The sequence below is a fragment of the Trachypithecus francoisi genome, unplaced genomic scaffold (genome assembly GCF_009764315.1).
Source record: "Trachypithecus francoisi isolate TF-2019V2 unplaced genomic scaffold, Tfra_2.0 Lachesis_group0, whole genome shotgun sequence".
NCBI lineage: Eukaryota > Metazoa > Chordata > Mammalia > Primates > Cercopithecidae > Trachypithecus > Trachypithecus francoisi.
This window is the reverse complement of record NW_022681453.1, coordinates 107,781,659-107,803,388: the sequence shown is the minus strand read 5'-3', so window position 1 is coordinate 107,803,388 and position 21,730 is coordinate 107,781,659. Positions and strand designations below refer to the sequence as shown.

At 36.9% G+C, this 21,730-nt stretch overlaps 1 protein-coding gene across 6 annotated transcripts in view; it reads left to right on the top strand.

Annotated features, from left to right (window-relative positions):
- Positions 1 to 21,730, top strand: part of ROBO2 (roundabout guidance receptor 2) — a 619,239-nt gene that overhangs the window by 437,956 nt on the left and 159,553 nt on the right. For all 6 annotated transcript variants that reach the window (XM_033211611.1, XM_033211608.1, XM_033211607.1 and 3 more), the window contains exons 4-5: positions 1,307 to 1,427; positions 13,029 to 13,167. In XM_033211611.1, the coding sequence (XP_033067502.1) occupies positions 1,307 to 1,427; positions 13,029 to 13,167 (260 nt within the window). The remainder of the gene's footprint in view (positions 1 to 1,306; positions 1,428 to 13,028; positions 13,168 to 21,730) is intronic.

Sequence of the window (21,730 nt, the reverse complement as noted above, 5' to 3'; positions counted from 1 at the left end):
GTTCCCATGTTGGTGTCAGGGTTCCAACTCAGCAAGAGAAGGCAAGACGCAATGTACAAGAACTTTTCTTCCGGGGAAATATGTGCTTTAGTTCCATTGGTCAAATCAAGTCATATTACCTAGCTCTCAGCTTCAAGGGGGAGGAGAAATGACCTTCGTAGCCATTGTTATAAGCTCTCATTTTATTCTATTCTATTCTCAATTCTCAGACAGAATTGAGAACAGGTTAATGGTCTTTTCCGCCTATGTAAAAAAAAAAAGTTGAAAATTCCTTTCTATAGCATGACAAGTTGTAAATCTTGAAACATCTCTGATAAGAGCCAACCTACATGAGTTGTGTTTGCCTGTGAAATTAAAAAATAATGGAGAAAACCAACATGTTCTTATCTTGTATTTCTTCAAGAACACTCAATCCTTGTAAAGCTAATATTGAATTAAATGAATACCAAAAAAAAAAAAAAAAAAACTGGAAAAGAAACTGAGTTATACATTTACTGAAAGCCTAACTCTGCTTTAATGTTCTCTTTAGCAAATACATATTTTAATATTACTGCATTTGTTTTTATCAGCCAATAAATGCTTCTCATTTAAGAAATCTTGAAGGGGAACCTATTAGATTGTAATGATTTATACCAATACATATTACCATTTTATAAATTGTGTCTGTTTTTATCCAACCTGCCATTTTCATCAAGAATTATCTCTTCAATACAAGTAATATGAGACAAAGATGATTAATACTAACAGTTGAAATGTGAATTTTAGGGAGACAAAGATTTTTACCATTTGATTTACTACTGTCTCTTAAGTGTCCAGAATACTGCCTCTCTCTCCCTCTCTCTCTCTTTATATATATATATATATTCAGAAAGTATACACACACACACACACACACATATATATATACTTTCCAAATCCCTCTGATTCAGATGGGTTTTATTAGATTATTTAAAATGAATATCAGTGTCTCTGATGACAAATGACAATAGCAATTTATTCAGATGAATTTCAGTGTGAAGACTAACTACTGGGATTTAGTGGGGTCGGTCACAAGACTCAAAATAGGATCAGGAAAGAGAGGACAGCTGCCTTAAAAAATATTTTCTATGAAGAAGGTATAGAAACTTATATTGAGGGTGAATTTAAGAAAAGAAAGCATACCTACAAATGCCAAAATAATGGGAGAGATTTTTCCTTTGGGAAACAAATATGCTTAAATACTCAAAACCATTTATTAATGACCTTTTATTTTCTATTCTGTTCCTTTTTCTTTCCCTTTTCTTTTCTTTTTCTTTGATTTTAACAGATCCGTGGTGGAAAACTGATGATCTCCAATACCAGGAAAAGTGATGCAGGGATGTATACTTGTGTTGGTACCAATATGGTGGGAGAAAGGGACAGTGACCCAGCAGAGCTGACTGTCTTTGGTAAAACTTTCTTCTAAATTATAATTTTTTTATTTTTATCCATTTTTCTTTGCTTTTAAGTATTACTAACATTAAAACCTGGGCCATATAAGGACAGTTACTCATGACTGGTGCTAAGCAGTGACAGATTAGAATTATCTTGTTTTCTGTCTTTCCAATAAAAGCTTTGATGTAAAGAAAAATTAATTGAAGCTTCAGTTAACTTACGTTGTTCATATATTTGTCAGATTTTGGAGCTTGTCAAAAGGTAAAAATATGTTCTTTCTCAAAGCCTATTTGAGATATTACATCTCTCTAAAGTTTATCACTCATTCCACTCTCATGCACTTATCAGGTAGCTATTATGTGCAAGACACAGGGTAAGGATTTTTAAAAATCAGAGAGTATAGTACAAAAAAATCTGTTTTTAGAAATTCCAACTGAAGTATTTATAATTTCAACTGTTGATAAAAAATACTATGTATGCACACATATCAATTCAAAATTAGAAAAAGGACCCCTAAAATGAGATACTTTGTTATGATATTCATGTTCCTTCAACTTTAAGAACCAAGGCTCTCCTTAGCTGGATAAATGCAATTAATAGGTTAAAAACTGATTAGAACCATATCCCATAAATGGTGGATAAAGTATCAGAAAGGAGAAAACTGGGGACAAAGATGGTCAAGGAAACAAATGTAAGGAAAATACGGCAAGGCAAATGTGCAAGATTGAAAGAGAGATAAAATGACAAAAAAATGGAGAAAATAGATACGCTAAATATACTAAAAAATTAAACACTCTTTTAGAATACACTGAAGTTCTGTTCAAACCTCTGTCTAGACACACATTTATAGATGCACACATGCACACACATGCGTGCACATATATGTATGTATGCGTATGTACATGTGTATATATACAATCTTCATTACACATTTTACAATTGCAGATGTTAGGTGATATTTTAAGAGCAAAAATATCATTGTGATGTTTAAATTATTTTTCAGTACCAGTAAAATAATCCTCTACTTCTGTGCATGATATAAAATCCCTATTTGTGGTCATTACTCAGGACACACCCAAGTGTGGCACCAAAGCCCTGCATAGGTCCCTAAAGAAACTTATTTTTGCTAGTTTTGGAGATGCCATCCCATGGTGTAATGGGAGTGCCACTATAGAAATAGCTGTATTAAGATTTCTGCTATTTTTCAAGTGTTAAGATTGTGCTTTATGCATGTGTACCAGAATGCAGACCTCTCCTTTCAATCATTCTGAGCACTGGGTAATCTCTGGTAACACTCCCTGCAGCTACTAAGCAGCTTGAAGTCCCAAATGACAAAGCTAGGAGAAATCCCATAATTCGTTAAAGGAATTGAATAGAAAAACTAAAATTGTTCAAAGTATGCATGTAGATTTCTATCCTGCAGAGCTCAGACAAGTGTGAGTTTGCCCCTGCATTTCCTGCAGTCCTCTATAAGAGTCTCAAGATGTGCTGCACTCTGTAATGACTAAAATACAGTGTTGCCTGGGAAGATATGATATTAGTGGTCACTGAACATTAGCATTGAAAGCCCACAAGTACAGCTCTTCTATTTAGAGAAACACTCGTTGCTGTTTTTCTGTAACTACCACAAACTCTGGAATAGAAAAAAAAAAAAAAAAAAAAAAAAAGCTGTATTACTGCAGCATAGACTGCCTTCAGAAGGAAACTGAAAGGGTTTAATGTCATTGCCTAAGCAATTAGACTTACCACTAATGAGACATCCTCATGAAATATTTACTGTACCTTCCCTAAAGAAATGATGAGAACTTCTGGGGATTCCTAAACATGTCAAGAGTTATGTGGGAACTTCTACATTATGTCGAAAATAGCTATCATCCAAAGAGATTGAATTTGTCTAGAGGCAGTTCCCCTGGCAGAATTGATTTAGGAAACTGAGAAATGTTTATTAGATGGTGTAAGCTAGTCAGAACTGACCTGAGGGGTGATAAGTACAAGATTAAGTTGAGGGAAAAACTAACTTTCCATTATTGGTAAGAAAACAACATCCAAATCCAAAAGAAAAACAAAACAATAACAAAGAAAGTGATGGTCCAAATCAAGGATGTGACAAGTATTGCCCGAGAAACCCCTTCTGTATCTTGGCTCCTTATTCTTAGAGAACGTAAAAGAAACAGTGTACTATTAATAGAGAGGTCTTCTCTCTTTTATGCTGGTACTCCTACATCTAATACACATTTTCCAATAAAACTCTTTATATTTTAGCATTGTTACATATTATCAGTTTTGACCTAATGTTTACATAGGTAAAATTGATTATACTTCATACAATTTTATTTTCATGGAGCAGCAATTTCACTTTTAAAGGTCTGGCTACTATAAGCATTCTGTAGCTACAGAAGGTTTTTAAATGTCCTTTGCAATTCAATCTTTACCTTAAGATATGTTATACAGAACAAGTAACATTTTGTTATTCTAAAAAATAAGTATACGTATAAGTAAAGTAACATTTAATTGTTCAAGAAATGTAATTCACTTGTAAATGCCAAGAAAAACAATGAAAGGATTAAAGGTTTTTTTCCAATATAATAGCTACCTACTTTCCGAGACATATTGCTAGGAAAAGGAATTTCTCAATTCTTCAAGTATTTTGATTCTAATGGGCTTGGACTTTGAAGTTTTATAGTTTAATATTTCAACATTAAATATTTTAAATGTGTCATTTGGTTGTATCAAAGATATGATCAGTGTGACCTAATTTTAAAAAGGTACTGTGCCATTCTCCACGAATCACGTATTGTGGTTGATCTTCTAATATTTTTTGGCCATGAAATAACATCCTAATTAACTGGGCATTATCAAATCTAAAAATTAGAAGTAGGTATCATAGTCTAAAATAGCACTCACATTTATGGCCTAATCTATACACCCTCCTGAAGAATGGCCCCTGGAAGTTTACATGTTAAGCTCTAAAGATCCTGGATGGCAAAGAAAGTAGAGTTGAAGTAAATAATTCAGTTTCTAATTATGAGTAGATTTCAGAGAACTGCTATCCAAAATTCGACTGGTTTTTAAAAATGACATGTGGATTTTAAAATGATTTTCAGGTGTTTATCAATGCAATACATGAAAACTTACTTTATGTGTAACATTTGTAAAACATAATAAATATTACAAAACTTAGAATGAAATACAGGAATCTCTTGCCCCAACACACACACACACACACACACACACACACACACACACACTGTCTCGCCCACACACACACATTTCTCATCATTTTACATTCTGTTTTATCTAGTTCTTCTGGGAATTGTTTCCATATTTCTGAATATGTGCTTAAGCTGCTATTTATCATTGTATCAATGTCATGCATTGTTTATCTTCCTATTATGGAAGATGACGATTTGGCCCACTTATATCTCCTTCTCCACCTTCTCACCTCCACTTTTCCTTCTTTTTCTCTTTTTAGTATATGAACTTCAGAAACATTGGTTATTTTAATATTCAGAATTTGAGCTACTATAGTCATATAAATATTATTGACTGTGAGTTGAATGTTATAGTATTATGACCATATTTCTTTTCTGGTACTATTTTGGTTCCTCTTTGAATTAATAATAAACCCATTTTCCCATTTACTTATGCTTGTCTATACCTGTCATGAATTCTTGAAATCTCTAACAGGATCTATAAAATCTTCTATAATCTATTTTTTTAGACTTTAGCTATTAAGTCCCCTTCACTACAGCCTTCCCTGAGGCTGCCTACTCTGACTTGCTTAGCTATTCCTTAGGTCTACCCCATAAACCTGATTCTGATTTTGTCGTCCTCATCTGTAGTGTTGGATCTTCTGTTTTCTGCATGCTGTGTTTGTTTCTTGGTGAACCCTTCTTTTCAGAAGGGGGGTTCTCAACTTCTTTCTGCTTGGCTGAAGCTTGGAGCACATTCCAACCAAAACTCCTTTACTCTATCCAAACCTTAGAGTTCTAGTTTAGAATTATGCTTTAGTTAGGGAATTTGACTTAAATAATATGTTTGCTTAGAATATTAAAGTTGTGACTCTAATATCATTTGGCTTCTCATGATGTTCTTGAGAAATCTACTGTGATCTGATTCCTTTATCTTTGTATGTGATCAGTTTTCTTTCTTTCTTTTTTTTTTTTCTTTCCAAATGTTTGGTACTCTTTTTACCCCAGTGTTCTGAAATGGTTCAATAAATTACCTTAGTTTGACACTCTTTTATCTTCCTGTCTATATAGATGATAAGCAATCTCAATCTGAAAACTCTCAAACAATTCAATGAAATTTTTTTTTTTCTTTGTCAAACGTGTTTTCATTAATTAGATTTTAAACCTCCTTGGTTTTTCTTTTCTCTAATTCCTCCTTACTTATAGCATCCTGTTCCTTTGTAGCAGAGAGTATTGTTTTTGTAATTTGTGTTTTATTTTATTTTTTCCTCACCTTTTACTAAGTTTCCGGGTACATGTGCAGGATGCGTAGGTTTGTTACCTAGGTAAACTTGTGCCATAGTGGTTTTTGCTGCACAGATTAACCTATCACCTAGGTATTAGGTCCTGTATCCATTAGCTGTTCTTCCTGATACTCTCCCTCACCATGCCCCTTTGTGAAGCTCCAGTGTGTTGTTACCCCAGTGTGTTCATATATTACCATTGTTCAGCTCCCACTTATAAGTAAGAACATGTGTTGTTTGGTTTTCTGTGTCTGCAGTAGTTTGCTAAGGATAATGGCATCCAGCTCCTTCTGTGTCCCTGCAAAGGACATGATCTGATTCCTTTTTCTGACTGAATAGTATTCCATGGTGTATTTGTACCACATTTTCTTTATTCAGTCTATGATGTGCATTTGGGTTGATTCCATGTCTTTGCTATTGTGAATAGTGCTGCAATGAACATACATGTGCATGTATCTTTATAATAGAATGATTTATATTCCTTTGGGTATATACCCAGTAATAGATTGCTGGGTCAAATGGTATTTCTGTTTCTAGATCCTTAAGGAATCGCCACACTGTCTTCCACAACAGTTGAACTAATTTACATTTCCACCAACTATGTAAAAGCGTTCCTATTTCTCTGCAGCCTCACCAGCATCTGTTGTTACTTGACTTTTTAATAATTGCCATTCTGACTGGCATGAGATGGTATCTCATTGTGGTTTTGATGTGCATTTCTCTAATGATCAGTGATGTTGAACTTTTTTTCATCTTTGTTGGCCACATGAATGTCTTCTTTTGAGAAGTTTCTGTTCATGTCCTTTGCCCACTTTTTAATGGGGGTTGTTTGTTTTTTCTTGTAAAGTTGTTTAAGTTGCTTGTACATCTGGATATTAGGCCTTTGTCAGATGCATAGATTGTAAATATTTTCTCCTATTCTGTAGAATATCTGTTCACTCTGATGACAGTTTCTTTTGCTGTAGCTCAGAATTTTAATAACCCTTTTTTTCAAGTAAAACTATCTTGTGATGCTTCTCTGCCTTTATTTCCTCTTAGCTTCTCTTCCCCACCATCCCCCACCACTAAGGCTAAATACCACATTGTTCTTTGTCTTTTCACTGAAAGCTTTTTTCGAATGGCACATGATCTATTTTTGTTAATTCATATTTAATTGTTATTCCTCAAAAAGATTACTGGAAACTCTGTGCCAACTGATTATTTTCACCATACGACGTTCAGATTATGGGGAGGATGAGGACAGAGACTGGGGCTGTGATGCTGGTTTTCAGTCTTTGAGAGACAATAGTTGATAACCTGAGAGTAGTTGAGGTATTCATAGATAATGCTATGAGAGAAGATCCTTAGGACCCACACTTTAAGAAATATCTGTATTTTATTAATAGCATATGGTATTAATTTAAGTATTAAGAACATGAGGTGTTAAGATTGTTGTTGGCAATATAATCCTTTCTTGAGTATATGTATTGAGCATCTACTATGTCCCATGCCCTGTTTAAGTGCTTAAATACTAATGGTGGAATGAACAGACAGAGCCCGTGCTCTCACCTAGACTCTTATGTCATGTTATCAGCAATAACATGAAACTTTGCCTCTAATAGGTGGTGAGAGAGGCATTTTTTTTTCCTCTGAGAAGATTTATCTATATTTCTCTTTGCTTCATAGGATGATTTTTCTCTGGCAAGGAAAGTTCTAACCAAAAGGAAACTAACACAGTCAGGATTTATTTAATCACATTCAGATAGCCTGATCATTATCATTCAGTCTTTTTCTGGAAGGGCATGATAATTCACATTCCATGACTGTCAAACCCACCCTCACCTCATACATGCCCAGTTAAAGAAAAGGAGACCTACCAGGGCCATCTGACTTCCAATTTAATTGACACTACCCGGGTGAGCTGAAGTCAAGATAAGGTTTACAAGCAGTGGTTAACTCCAGTGTCCTTTTATTACATAGCTTTGGTCTTACAGGACTTAAAGAACTCTACCCATGTAATTATTGCCATAACACTAGTTTTATAATGTTAAGAAAAGTTTATTTGTAAAATTTTATGGTCATTTGAGAAATAGCTGTTATAACACAGTCATTGACAATTTTAAAGCCATTTCCGATCACTGAATACAGCTAGAAAGAGAAATTTGTTTGCTGGGCACTTAATTTTTTTCATGTAACTAAGGACCTTAAGAGATACTATGCAACCACGTTTCAGATTTATGGTATTTTGTGTTAAATTGTATGTTTGCTTTCTGATTATTTTTGACATAACTATAACGAGACTTGGCATTTGATTTTATTATAGCTGCATATAAAGTTGGATTTTTCCAAAATGCCAGTTTGAAACTACATTGACAAGACTGACTACTTGAGGGCTGTACTTTACAGAAACAACTGGCAAACAACACCACTGTCCCAAGAGAGATTAATCTTGTAAGCAAGTTATGCAGGTGATTCAAATCCTGTTAATCTCACATAAAAAATGTTAATTGCATTGGCAAAGACATTGCCTCTGATCACTCCGCAGTTATATAATTAGAGATCAGCCCATTCAGAGAGGCTCTAATCTAATTGATAAGCAGTCAGCAAATGACCCTTGAGATTTCTTCTCCGTTTTTCAATATGTGGTCAGACATAAGGTAGTAACACGAAGAAATCAGTGACTTGTTTTGACACGTTTTAAAATTAAGTTTGCTTGTTATTCAATAGTTTAAGATTTTCATGCACATTTATTTTAAGTGGACGGAGCTCTAATTGTCCAAACTCTATGGAGCATTAATAGGTATTGAGTGTGATCACTTATCAATGCATTGGATGGTTCTGTTATCAACTTACTTTCTAATCCTTCGAGCTTTTCATTTTTTTGGAGATGATTTTGAGTCAAAAGGGGAGACTCAAGTCACTTCCTTGTAATTTTTAAAATTTCTGTCTGAAAGGGGCTTGGTTTTGTGTTTGGTTATTGTAACAGTTGCCACTGCAAATGCAAATCATTTGAAATACATTTTTGGCCTGTACCACTTCTTCAGTCTTCATATTTATGTTTCTGATTCTCGGATTTTCTGGAAATAAAGTTGGTTAAGAAAAGTGGAAAATAGTTCTTACAAAAAATTTCTTCCACTTAAATAAATGTTAGGCAAACCTACAATTTTTAACATAATGTTTTCTGTGGGTAATTATGAAAATTGCAAAGCAGAAGGTGAGTTTAGTATAATTAACAGAAAACAATTGGAATAATGAATAATACAGTTTAGAGATAATTGTTAGAAAGGATTCTATGGACATTCTCAGAATAATACTTTAAAATATGTGACCAAGCTCCAGTATCTCAGGAATTTCCCATGTCACATTGTTGGACAGCACATCCTCATACCCAGGTATAAAACCCATGTTGATGTGTCACGTACATGCAGGTGACTTTCATCTCACTTCTTCTTTGCCTTTGTTTTGTTTTGTTTTGTTTTGTTTTTCTATCCATCGAATTACATTTTTTCACCGTGAGCCAATGTCAGACTTGCAAAACCTGTATACCACATATGCTCCTGCGGTTATCCAGTTGCTAAGCAACTGGACTCTGCTTGAGGGTAGCAGGGAAGAGAGAAGGTTCATTGTGAAGTTCTGCACCCCTGCTGAGTTCATTTGAACAGCAGCAGGGATCCTGTATCTTGATTCTTCTTGAAATTATAAATCAAGTGCTTCCACGTGTCTCTATATAAAACAATGAGGCTTAGAACAAGTATGATGACCAAAAAAACCCTTAAGGATCCTGATGGTCTCCCCTTGAGGAAGGGACAGCTTAGTTTGTGACATTTCTGATGTAACTTTGGCCATTTGGATTAATTATATGTTGTGATTTTGTGACTGTTAGCCAGTTAAGGAAAGCATATACAAAGTTTTCCTGAAAATATAAGTAAGTATTTTAATGGGACTGGTCTCACATAGTGTTTTTCAATTTATTTTATACCCAGCATAATGTCATGAAAACTTTTCATATTAGATAGGTAGTTTTAATATTGCAATGACTTAACAGTTTTTCAGTGTATAAGTTTGCCGCAATGTATCCTAAAATCTCACGTTTTCCAATATTGTCAGTTGCTGCAATGATCCTATGGACTTCTTATTTTTGTTGCAATTATCAGTAATCGAAGTCACTGTTCTGCATTGTTATATTTTGCAGAGTGTCTGCAAGTAATGGTTGTTTTGGTTCTTCTTCAGTGTTCACACTTCCTTTGTCTTACTGATTTTTCACGTTGGCATGCCCGTCTTGTTCTGGACTTCAGTGGGCATAACTTTTGTATCTTACTTTTAAGAGAATTTTCGCATTTAATTTATGACAAAATATCTTCATCACGTTTAAAAAGTCTTTTTGATTCCTTCATTATTTAGATGTTTTTTAATCCAATAGCTATATCTATAGATTTAATCATATGTATTGTTATTTCCCTTCCTATTATATAAGTAACCTCCTTTATCTCATTGAAAATTTGACTTCAAGTAATAGAAATCTGCTTAACAATGGCTTAGGCATAAGAGGTTCATTTTTCTCATCCTCACCATTTCTATGATGAAAGGAGCTTAAACACACAAACTCACACATACATGCACACACTCACACACACTCCATGTTTTACCTGCCATTATGTTTCAGTTTGCTAAATGAAAAGTTGAGACACTTCCTAGAGTTTCCTTTTCACTCTATGCATCTGACTGATCCCCCACTTTTGATCTCTCTTTTCTGTCCCCTTTTCCACATCCTATGAACCATTGTGTCCGTTTAAGCTGAAATAATTTCTTACAACAACCCTTTGACCTAATTCATGACTTTGTTTCTCTTCTACTTTATCTTCCACAGACATGCCAACAAGCCCTTTTTCATATGCTTATTCAAAATGTTGCTTACTTGCTTAAAGTCCTTCAGTAGCTTCTCTATCAACCTCAGGGCAGAGCTCACAGTCCTTGAGTGGTGAACAAGGCCTTCATGGTCTTATCACTCACTCTCTGGCTAGCTTTGTCTCCCACCACTTTCCCCAGTGAAACGAAGCTGCTCACTATTCACCAGCTTGACCACTTAGTGAAAGTCTGTAGGAGTGCTTGTATGAACATGTGCTGCGTGAGTGAGTGGATGAGAGAAAGACCTCTCCAGCTCGTTCATTCCAGTGTCAGAATGTAGTATGGTACTCCCACTAAAATCAAAGGGAACAGGAAGGGCCTCCTCTTGATGAATCATTTTTCACTCTTGAGTAATATCAATAGTGTCTCAAATCTCTTTAACATTGGGTTAATGTCGTTTTTGGATGAACTGGATGAATAGCTGCACCTGATAGCACAGAAAAAGTCAATCCTGCTTCCTATGCTAATTATTTATTTTTTTACTGTTAACATTTGGGATCCTCATAAGGATACATTAATCCTGTTGCCTATTTAACTACCAGAAATGATAGCTCAATACCAACTATTCCAGCCCCGAAATAGCTGTTTTGGGTACATAGTGTCCAGAGTTGAAAAAAATCACACTAAATTATTTTATCCGACACACAAATTTGTTCTGTTGTCTGTGGGGCACAATTTGCTGCTAGTTTATTCAGGGTGTCTAAAATCTTTAGATGCAACCATGTTTTTCTTTCGTTTTTATGGATTGCTTGTCAATTCTGCATTTACAAAATTTTTCATGATAAAATTCTATTTGCCTTGTTTTATGGCTTGGGATTTTTGAGTCTCAGACTACAGATACTCAAGCATATGCAGAAAATTTTGATCCCTACTGTCAAATTCTCTGGAGAGATACAATTGTCTTCCTTCTAAATGCCAATGATAGTTGGTTTTATTGCAATAAAATATTTATTTTGCAACTCACACATTTGTTTTATAAATATGGATCTTGATTTAGTCAATAAAATCAAATACTCGTATTTTATACTCTTAAAATCTATTATTTGAAGTAATTTATTTTCTTTGAAGCTTTCCTGCCAAATACATTTTAGTTTTTGTGACACTGTGTACAAAATTTTAAATTAGAAGGTTTGAAACTCAAGTCCTAGGTGGCTAAAAACGTCCAGATGGCCAGATAAATTGTTTCAACTTCCTATGAATCTCATATTTCTTTTCCTTGGCTTAGTTCTCTGTCTACCTCAGTAAGTAGCAATATTGCATTTGTTTGTGATTTTTAGATATGGGCTAATAAAATTTAAATGAAAAGTTTTCCAGTCTCAGACCATCATCCAAAAGGAAAGAAGCTGGACAAGGAATGCCAATGTTTAGCAAGACATAAAACCGCTTTCTGTTTTACATCCTCCGAAGCTAAGAATCTGATGGACAGGAAAAGATTTTTATGGATAAGGACTTATTTTTCTCTAGCTTTATGTCGAAGAGTGCTAGAATACAATTTAACAGTGCCAAATACAGATTAATAAAAGAAGAGAGGATGAAAACAGTAAAACAGAATACTGAAGAAATAAAAAACATAAAATTAAGTAAAATAAAAATGGATAAATATCTCAAACACTTAAGAGAAGACCATTGGAGAAAACCTCAAAAAATTGATAAATAAATAGTTTGCAACATTTAATAATGGCAGTCTCTGTATTTAAGAAAAAAAAATCAGGTAGACAGCTTTCCATACATGAAGTTAAAATAATCATGGGAATATTAAGTCCTTATCAAATAATAGCCTAAGTGGGAAAATTTAGGTTATATATATGTGCGAAAGTACACATTTTTTAATTTTCTTTAGTGTTCTTGAGGAATATTAATATTTGGTTTTTAAAATATTCTTATTCCTTTCAACTTTTAGTTTTCCCACATTGAGCCCTGATAATAGATTATTGTGATCATTTTTAATCTCTTTTTCCTGTAGAATTCAGTGTTCTGATTTTTTATGATAGGATCCACCTGATTTAGCTCAGGGATTCAGTGAAAAATCAATTTAATATTTTTTCCAAAGGTTGTATCGTCTTAAGGGCAAGTGTAGCTACTCCTTTGTTCCAAAATATTTTATTTTATTGAATGCTGTTGGACTCACAAGGCCACAGAGTTAGGTACCTGTGTACCAAAAGTAAATCAGGTTTCCTTTGCTTTTCTCATAATGTAATTACAGCACGTATAATAGTTTATCTCATTTTACCATTGTTTCTTTTTTTTTTTTTTCAAGAACGACCCACATTTCTCAGGAGGCCAATTAACCAGGTGGTACTGGAGGAAGAAGCTGTAGAATTTCGTTGTCAAGTCCAAGGAGATCCTCAACCAACTGTGAGGTGGAAAAAGGATGATGCAGACTTGCCAAGAGGAAGGTAAGACCATCATATGGATGGAAGATTGCTAGATAACCAGTGAATAATTAAGAAAGAAAAGGACAGCTACAGTGCCACCACCACACACCCCTACAGCTACAGTGCCGCCACCACACACCCCTACAGCTACAGTGCCGCCACCACACACCCCTACAGCTACAGTGCCGCCACCACACACTCCTACAGCTACAGTGCCGCCACCACACACTCCTACAGCTACAGTGCCGCCACCCCACACCCGTACAGCTACAGTGCCGCCACCACACACCCCTACAGCTACAGTGCCGCCACCACACACCCCTACAGCTACAGTGCCGCCACCACACACCCCTACAGCTACAGTGCCGCCACCACACACCCCTACAGCTACAGTGCCGCCACCCCACCCGTACAGCTACAGTGCCGCCACCACACCACCTACAGCTACAGTGCCGCCACCACACACCCCTACGCTACAGTGCCGCCACACACACCCCTACAGCTACAGTGCCGCCACCCCACACCCCTACAGCTACAGTGCCGCCACCACACCCCTACAGCTACAGTGCCGCCACCACACACCCCTACAGCTACAGTGCCGCCACCCCACACCCCTACAGCTACAGTGCCGCCACCCCACACCCCTACAGCTACAGTGCCGCCACCCCACACCCCACGCTACAGTGCCGCCACCCCACACCCACAGCTACAGTGCCGCCACCACACACCCCTACAGACAGTGCCGCCACCACACACCCCTACAGCTACAGTGCCGCCACCCCACACCCCTACAGCTACGTGCCGCCACACACACCCCTACAGACAGTGCCGCCACCACACACCCCTACAGCTACAGTGCCGCCACCACACACCCCTACAGCTACAGTGCCGCAACCACACACCCCTACAGCTACAGTGCCGCCACCCCACACCCCTACAGCTACAGTGCGCAACCACACACCTACAGCAGTGCCGCCACCACACCACCTACAGCTACAGTGCCGCCACCACACACTCCTACAGCTACAGTGCCGCCACCACACACCCCTACAGCTACAGTTGCCGCCACCCCACACCCCTACAGCTACAGTGCCGCCACCACACACCCCTACAGCACAGTGCCGCCACCACACATCCTACAGCTACAGTGCCGCCACCACACACCCCTACAGCTACAGTGCCGCCGACCACACCCCTACAGCTACAGTGCGCCACCCCACACCCCTACAGCTACAGTGCCGCCACCCCACACCCCTACAGCTACAGTGCCGCCACCACACACTCCTACAGCTACAGTGCCGCCACCACACACTCCTACAGCTACAGTGCCGCCACCACACACTCCTACGTCTTGGGGTATTTTCACTCATGTGATTTTTACATATGCAAGCCACATATTTACTGTTTGTATATTAAAGTCCTCCAGGCTTTCAATGTCACTCTTTCAATGAATATCTACGTCAATGTTTGATTCTTCATTCCACCTCTTATCCCCGGATACCAGGGATTCCTGGGTGCCTTCTTTCCCCAGACTCTTGGAGGCATACTAATCCGTTCCTGCAGGATGCCCCCTGCATGCCTCCATCAATGACTGCTCTGTTCCCATGTTTCACCCACTCTGGATACCATTTGTCACCTCTACGGCCCAAAGCATAACTAACAAAAGACTACTGCATATGGCTGACTATAAGTCCTGGAGTAAAGGAAAGGTCAGCACAACACTGAACTGGTAGCAAGTAGTTGGCATTATTTTTCACATAGGAGATTTCTAACACAGGGACCTCCTGTCACTTTCTTTCTTGCCATCTCTTCATGGAGACCTTCTCTTCCATCTCTTTCTTATTGTTCTTATCACAAAGCCCTCAAACCCAATCTCTCAAACTCTCATCTTATTCAAAAATGCTTTTCATCTTATATAAAAAGTTTTAACTTGTTGTTACATAAATTTTCCTAAGACCTTGACATTTAGAATCAAAGCAGTAATTCAAGTGGTTTGTTGTTGTTGTTGTTGTTGTTGTTTTAACACAAGTAATTTTATCTTTAAGATTTGTTATGGCTTCCTGCTAGTTCTGCCTACTGACATTATAACCATCATACATTCTCCAATTATTGCCTGCATAAAATTGTACAGGCTGTGTTTTACTGGTTCTTGTTTTTTAAAACAAATTTTTGACCAGGCACGGTGGCTCACGCCTGTAATCCCAGCACTTTGAAAGGTCAAGGCAGGTTGATCACCTCAGGTCAGTAGGTCAAGATCAGCCTGACCAACATGGTGAAACCTTGTCTCTATTAATAATACAAAAAATTAGCCAGGTGTGGTGGCGCACACCTGTAATCCCAGTTACTCGGGAGGCTGAGTCTGGAGGATCACTTGAACCCAGGAGGTGGTGGTTGCAGTGAGCCAAGATCCTGCCACTGTACTCCAGCCTGGGTGACAGAGTGAGACTCTGTCTCATAAAGAAAAAAAAAGAGAAAGAAAAACTTTGTTTCATTCAACTGACTGACATTAACCAGGCTTCCACAGAAGCTATATACCTTTTACGTGCTTTCACTGCTGTCAGTACTTTCCTAAATGTAAACATTCATTTCAAAATTTCAATTTTATAAATCCCAAGATATAATAGGATACTTTACTTCAAAAGACACGTCACTCATGGATTGAATGCACCAACCATTTATAATAGTTACTGAGAGGTTCTTTGCAATCGACGGGAATAGAACAAGTGAAAACATTAATTGAGTTAGTTTTTCAGCCTATGTCGTAGGGAAAGCCATTACTGTGTTTCTTTTATCATTTTAATACCAGACATCGATCTTTAGAGGAATGGTATTATTAGAAGATGTTTGTAAATGTGAGGCTTTTCATGCCATCTCATTGGAGAAGCAGGTTAGAAAACAAGGAGGGTTTACACTATTGAATTGTCACTGTCCCTCCTCTACACATAACTTGCTTCAAATTTGAGAGCACATAATGAATAATTTTAAAATGTTAATGTAAGGTGAAGAGATTAATTCTGTAGTAAAATTTATCCTAGTGTAAACAAAGGTTTATTTTTTAAAACTGGGAGTATATGGCCTTGTCCATTGTAACTTCAAAAACCTTCAGTTTTGGCATAATTTTGATGTATAGGAAAATAACAAAGTTAGTAACAGAGTTTCCATATACACTACACCCAGCTTTCCTTATTGTTAATATCTTACATGACCATAAAACATTTGTCACAACTAATGAGCAAAGCTTGATACGTAATAATTAAGTACAGTGTATACATTATTTGGATCTCCCAGGTTTTCTTCATTGTCCTCTTTCTACTCCAAGTCCTGTTCAGGTAAGTATTGAGTTGGGTGTCACAGACTTCTGCATTTGTTCTCCTATCTCTCCAGTCTCTTCCGGCTTGTTGCAGGCTCTTAGTGTTTCCTAGTTTTGTGAGCTTAACAACCTTGCAGGGAAGTGCTGGCCAGGTATGCTATCGAATGTCCCCCAAACTTGGATTAGTCTGGTGTTTTCTCCTATTAGAATGGGTTCATAGGTTTTTTTTAAAAAGTACCATAGAAATGACATGCTTTTCTTATCACATTGTATCAGGGTATCAGGGAGTACATTATATCCGTATAACAGCACTGGTGACCCTGTTAATTTTCAAACATTGAGCAAGAGCTCGTTGAAAAAAGTATTAAAAATAGAGAATTGTAAGTGTGCACTGCATTTTAACATGCCTATGTGTCTGAATTAAGGTAAAATAAAAAAGAATTGAGCCTAGTTTGATTATTTTCAGCTTAATGTAGGTGTTAGGTCATAAACCTGACAATGTAAAAGCTGCTCCACTGTTCTCTAAATCTTGCCAAATTCATTTGCTTCAAAGTACAAATGATACATATAAATCAAACAACAGCATTCAAGTTACGTTTTCAGAAGGTATGATATCAAGGCCACTAAACAACAAGGTTGCAAGCATGAGAAATCTTAGTTTCATTAACTTCCTTTAAAACATTTTCATAGCTTTGGCCTCTTTATTCTTTTTACGGGCATATTATTGTAGTACTTTGTGTCACCAGTTAAATATTGTTAAAATCTTAGGCAAATGGAAGTGCTGTGTAAGCTTTAAATTGTTTTGTTAGAGAGGCTTAAAGAAAGGATAAGTGCAATATAGAAACTGAGGTCAATAGTTTCATCATGAAAGAAGCATGTACTTTTTCTTGAATTCCCAGTCTTTAAGTGACATTTCAGAGGAGTTTATTCATTCCTCAATTTGTATGTATTAGCATAAGCCTCACTTCTGCATAATGAGAGGGAAAGACTTTCCTTGGTGAGGAATAACAGTAATAACTTTTAGCCAACCATAGACTAAATCAACAACATCGATTCTATTACATTATTTAGGTCTCAGACTAGGGAGATGGCCATTGTTCTTGTATAAGCAATTGGTGTGGTGGATGACATTTCTTTGGCTTAACACTTAATGAAATTTGAATAAGGTTTGTGTAGTGGTTCATGCTTAACACATTTAAAGGAAGGCTTTGTAGGACAGCTGCATAGCCTGTAATTACTATGTAAGTAATATGTGACTGTTTTTCTTTTGGAGACAAGACAAGCTTTTCAATTCAAGTTTAAATTTATGAAATGCTGTAAGAGCTATTAAAATCTTCAACACAGAAGAAGATATTTGTGCCAACCTTTCAGTAACCAGAGATGAATTAAGGGAGTATTTTTTTCCCCTTGCCTTGAAAATATTTTTTAAGTAGTACTGATATGCCTCTTTCTTTTATTTAGTCTTAAACTCCTGACCTTTCTCAGTAACTACCTTTAATGAAATTACAACAGACTCAGTGAGTTGTATTAAAACATTTTCTGAAAAGATGAATGTTTCAGTGAGGCAGGAAGCATAGCAAGTCTAACAATAACCCTTATGATCAACTAGGGAAAGTTATTTATGTGGACATTTTCCTTTTTTTTTTTTTTTTTTTTGAGAGGGAGTCTTGCTCTGCCACCCAGGCTGGAGTGCAGTGGCCGGCTCTCAGCTCACTGCAAGCTCCGCCTCCGGGGTTTACGCCATTCTCCTGCCTCAGCCTCCCGAGTAGCTGGGACTACAGGCGCCGCCTCATCGCCCGGCTAGTTTTTTGTATTTTTTTTTTTTTTTTTTTTGAGACGGAGTCTCGCTCTGTCGCCGGGGCTGGAGTGCAGTGGCCGGATCTCGGCTCCCTGCAAGCTCCGCCTCCCGGGTTCCCGCCATTCTCCTGCCTCAGCCTCCCGAGTAGCTGGGACCACAGGCGCCGCCACCTCGCCCGGCTAGTTTTTTTTGTATTTTTTAGTAGAGATGGGGTTTCACCGTATTAGCCAGGATGGTCTCGATCTCCTGACCTCGTGATCCGCCCGTCTCGGCCTCCCAAAGTGCTGGGATTACAGGCTTGAGCCACCGCGCCCGGCCTATGTGGACATTTTCCATGTGACCAAGGGACAAAACGGGAAGGAGTCTACATTACACACATTAGTGCCAAACTGTTAATCCCTTGCAGAGACTTCTGAAGATATTACCATTTCACAATCGAGTATTTCAGGAAGCACACTGATTCTGTACCCAGTACCAATACTGTTTTCTAGAAGGTTTCAATACATATACGTTAGGGACAAAAATTTCATACACTAATGTGAAAATAAAGTGAGTAGGGGGAACAAGCAAGAGAAAGGCATTTTATAGTTTATAAAAATTATGATTTTTAAAGCACATTTTAAAAGCACAATTTAAATAGTAGAAGATGCACTTTTGGGTTTACCTATATTTGGTGAGTGCCTACTACATTTATAATGCTCATTGCAAGTTTGAAAAAGTAAGAAACAAGGTAAATTAACTGTTATTAGTTCTTTAGTTTTTGTTTTATATTAGTGAGATTGGACGATGTGGGAAAGTATTTACATTCTGAATATAGTAAAGAAAGTAAACTGGAGCAACTCTAGTTATTTTCTTGGGTACTGTCTGTCTTTTGAGGGCAAATATCCAACATTTTGCTTGTTAGTACTCTCTTGATTAAGTGCCTTCAATACACCTTTTCACAAAGTGTTTTAGGTGATAGAAGTTGCCAGTATTTTTAATAAATGAGGTGAGGTTCCACCTTATGCCATGTTCCATCATAACATAGGCTTATTGTGTATTTTTGTTATATAAATATATTTATGTGCTGAAAGTCTGTAAAAAAATATAACATGAAGAAACATTATCATAATACAAGTAATATGACATAAACAATATAATAAAATTATAACCAAAGATATAAAAATAAATTGAAATATGACAACACTACAGTGTTCTGTTCAATTTAATATTAATGAGATTTTTTTTTTTAATCCCTCTTGGAACTTGGATAAGAGTGTGATTAGTCTGATTGTGAATTCTTATATATGCATGTCAGCAGACTTTGTATTTCATTTCATTATTAGCGGTCTTTAAAGAACTGTAAACAGGAGATTTAGTATCTCTCATCAATAATGTAATTTTCAGCATATTACCATTCGCTCCATTTTCTTTTTTTATTTATTTTTTATTTTCTAAACTAACTCTAAAGTGACACTAAGTTCCTCAATAACAACTTCTGTCTTCCACAGTAGAGAAAGGAATGTTCATAATCGCTCGTCAGAAGAAAAAGGAAATAAAATATGCCATTTACATTCTTACGTATGCCTGCAAATTCTAAATTTAGTTGATGGCTTGCACATAGTGGATGTAATTAATGAATATTTCATAAAACAGGAAAGGGAGTAGAGAATAAGAGTTTCAAGATACGTAGAGCAAAATTCTATCAATTTTCCTTGACCCACTGACAAAATTTCCTTTTCTAAAGTGCAAGTCTATTTTAACAGGGAATTTTCAGAGTTTTTAGTTCCATGAAATGTAACATTTGCATAAACACATGATTCTTTAAGAAAAGAAACTGAATGGAACTACTTACAATTCCTTTTTTTTTTTTTTTGGATGCATTTTTATACAAAGTGTCCTTCTTAGCTCCGGAGAGTATATTTAGATTAATTGTTTGGAAGGTCTATTGTTCAGAGCATGTGCTTCTGGGGCACAGGGATGCTGAACAGGTGCTTAACTACCCTGTGGAGGTGACCGGCCTTCTTCACATATAGTGTATCCATCAAGGACATGCAATAATTTGGGCTCCTGATAAATAACCACACTGATTAGGTTGGCTGGTAAAGACTGGGCAAGTGAAATGGTCTTAGCAACAGAAGGAAAATCTAAGAACAGGAGAAAAACAATGTGTACAAAATATTGTAAATGACATCTAAAAAATGGACCGGTTCCTAAAAGTCAGAAATGTAAAGAAAAATGTAAATGAAAAAATCTTTCTTTTTTATGCTATGCAGATGTCTTAGTCACGTCTATCTGAAAACAATTAGAAACTGCATGGGCAATGACTGTGGGACGTTTTAATACAAATTGCAATAGCATAAAAATATTTAGGCCATTGCCAGGGGGTTTTGGACTTCAGGCCTTGTTCTGCTACTGTTTGACCATTTAGTTTATTTACACTCCCATTTTCTGGAAATGATATTTGACAAATTTCTCTACTGCAAACCAGGAATGTGATCTTGAAGCAGCTATTTAAACTCTGTTTTATATCCTGAAAATATGGACCAGCAATGTGGTAGGACTGACGATTAACCTATATTTTGACTCATTTTAGAGGGTGAAGAATTATGCCACACATTCTAACTCAAAGGGCTATGAAAATGATACAATCGTTTCGAAGCACTGTAAACATTGTACAGTGGATGCACACACACGCCTCAGCTTTACAAATCCACCTGATTGGCGGCATTTATTAATTATAACTACAGGGAAAAATAATGCTGAAAATATGAAATATATAATTTGTATATAATGACACATTCTCCTATCTTTGGCCATATGATTTCCATAGAAACATATACAATATTATTTTTAAATAGATATCACTTACGCTTTTTTTTTTTTTTCCACGGAGTCTCACTCTGTCTCCCAGATTGGAGTACAGTGGCACATTTTCGGTTCACTGCAACCTCTGCCTCCCGGGTTCATGCAATTCTCCTGCCTCAGCCTCCCGAGTAGACGGGACTACAGGTGCACACTGCCACACCCAGCTAATTTTTGTATTTTTAGTAGAGACGGGGTTTCACCATGTTGGCCACGTTGGTCTGGAACTTCTGACCTCGTGATCCACCCGCCTTGGCCTCCCAAAGTACTGGGATTACAGGTGTGAGCCACCGTGTCTGGCCTGCTTTTAAATTATATAGATTCATTTATAAATGTTTCTAGTGAATTTGCCAAGTCTGAAAGTTGCCATGCATTTTCTACCTGTCGTAAGCTATCCATTCTCCCGGTACTGTGTGCCAGCAGCAGTGCAGTCAGTCACCTTGGTTGAGACCTTCACATTTCACACATACTGTTTTGTTTGTCTGTGAGTAATAAGCATAAAACCATTATTATGAAAAGATTGTTTAATGTTAAAAGCAAGTATTTAGGGAGGACTTACCATGTGCCTTGCAATGCAATAAATGCTTTTTCAAATGCTTTAAAAATTCCATTATTTTAAAGAATAGTGTTAC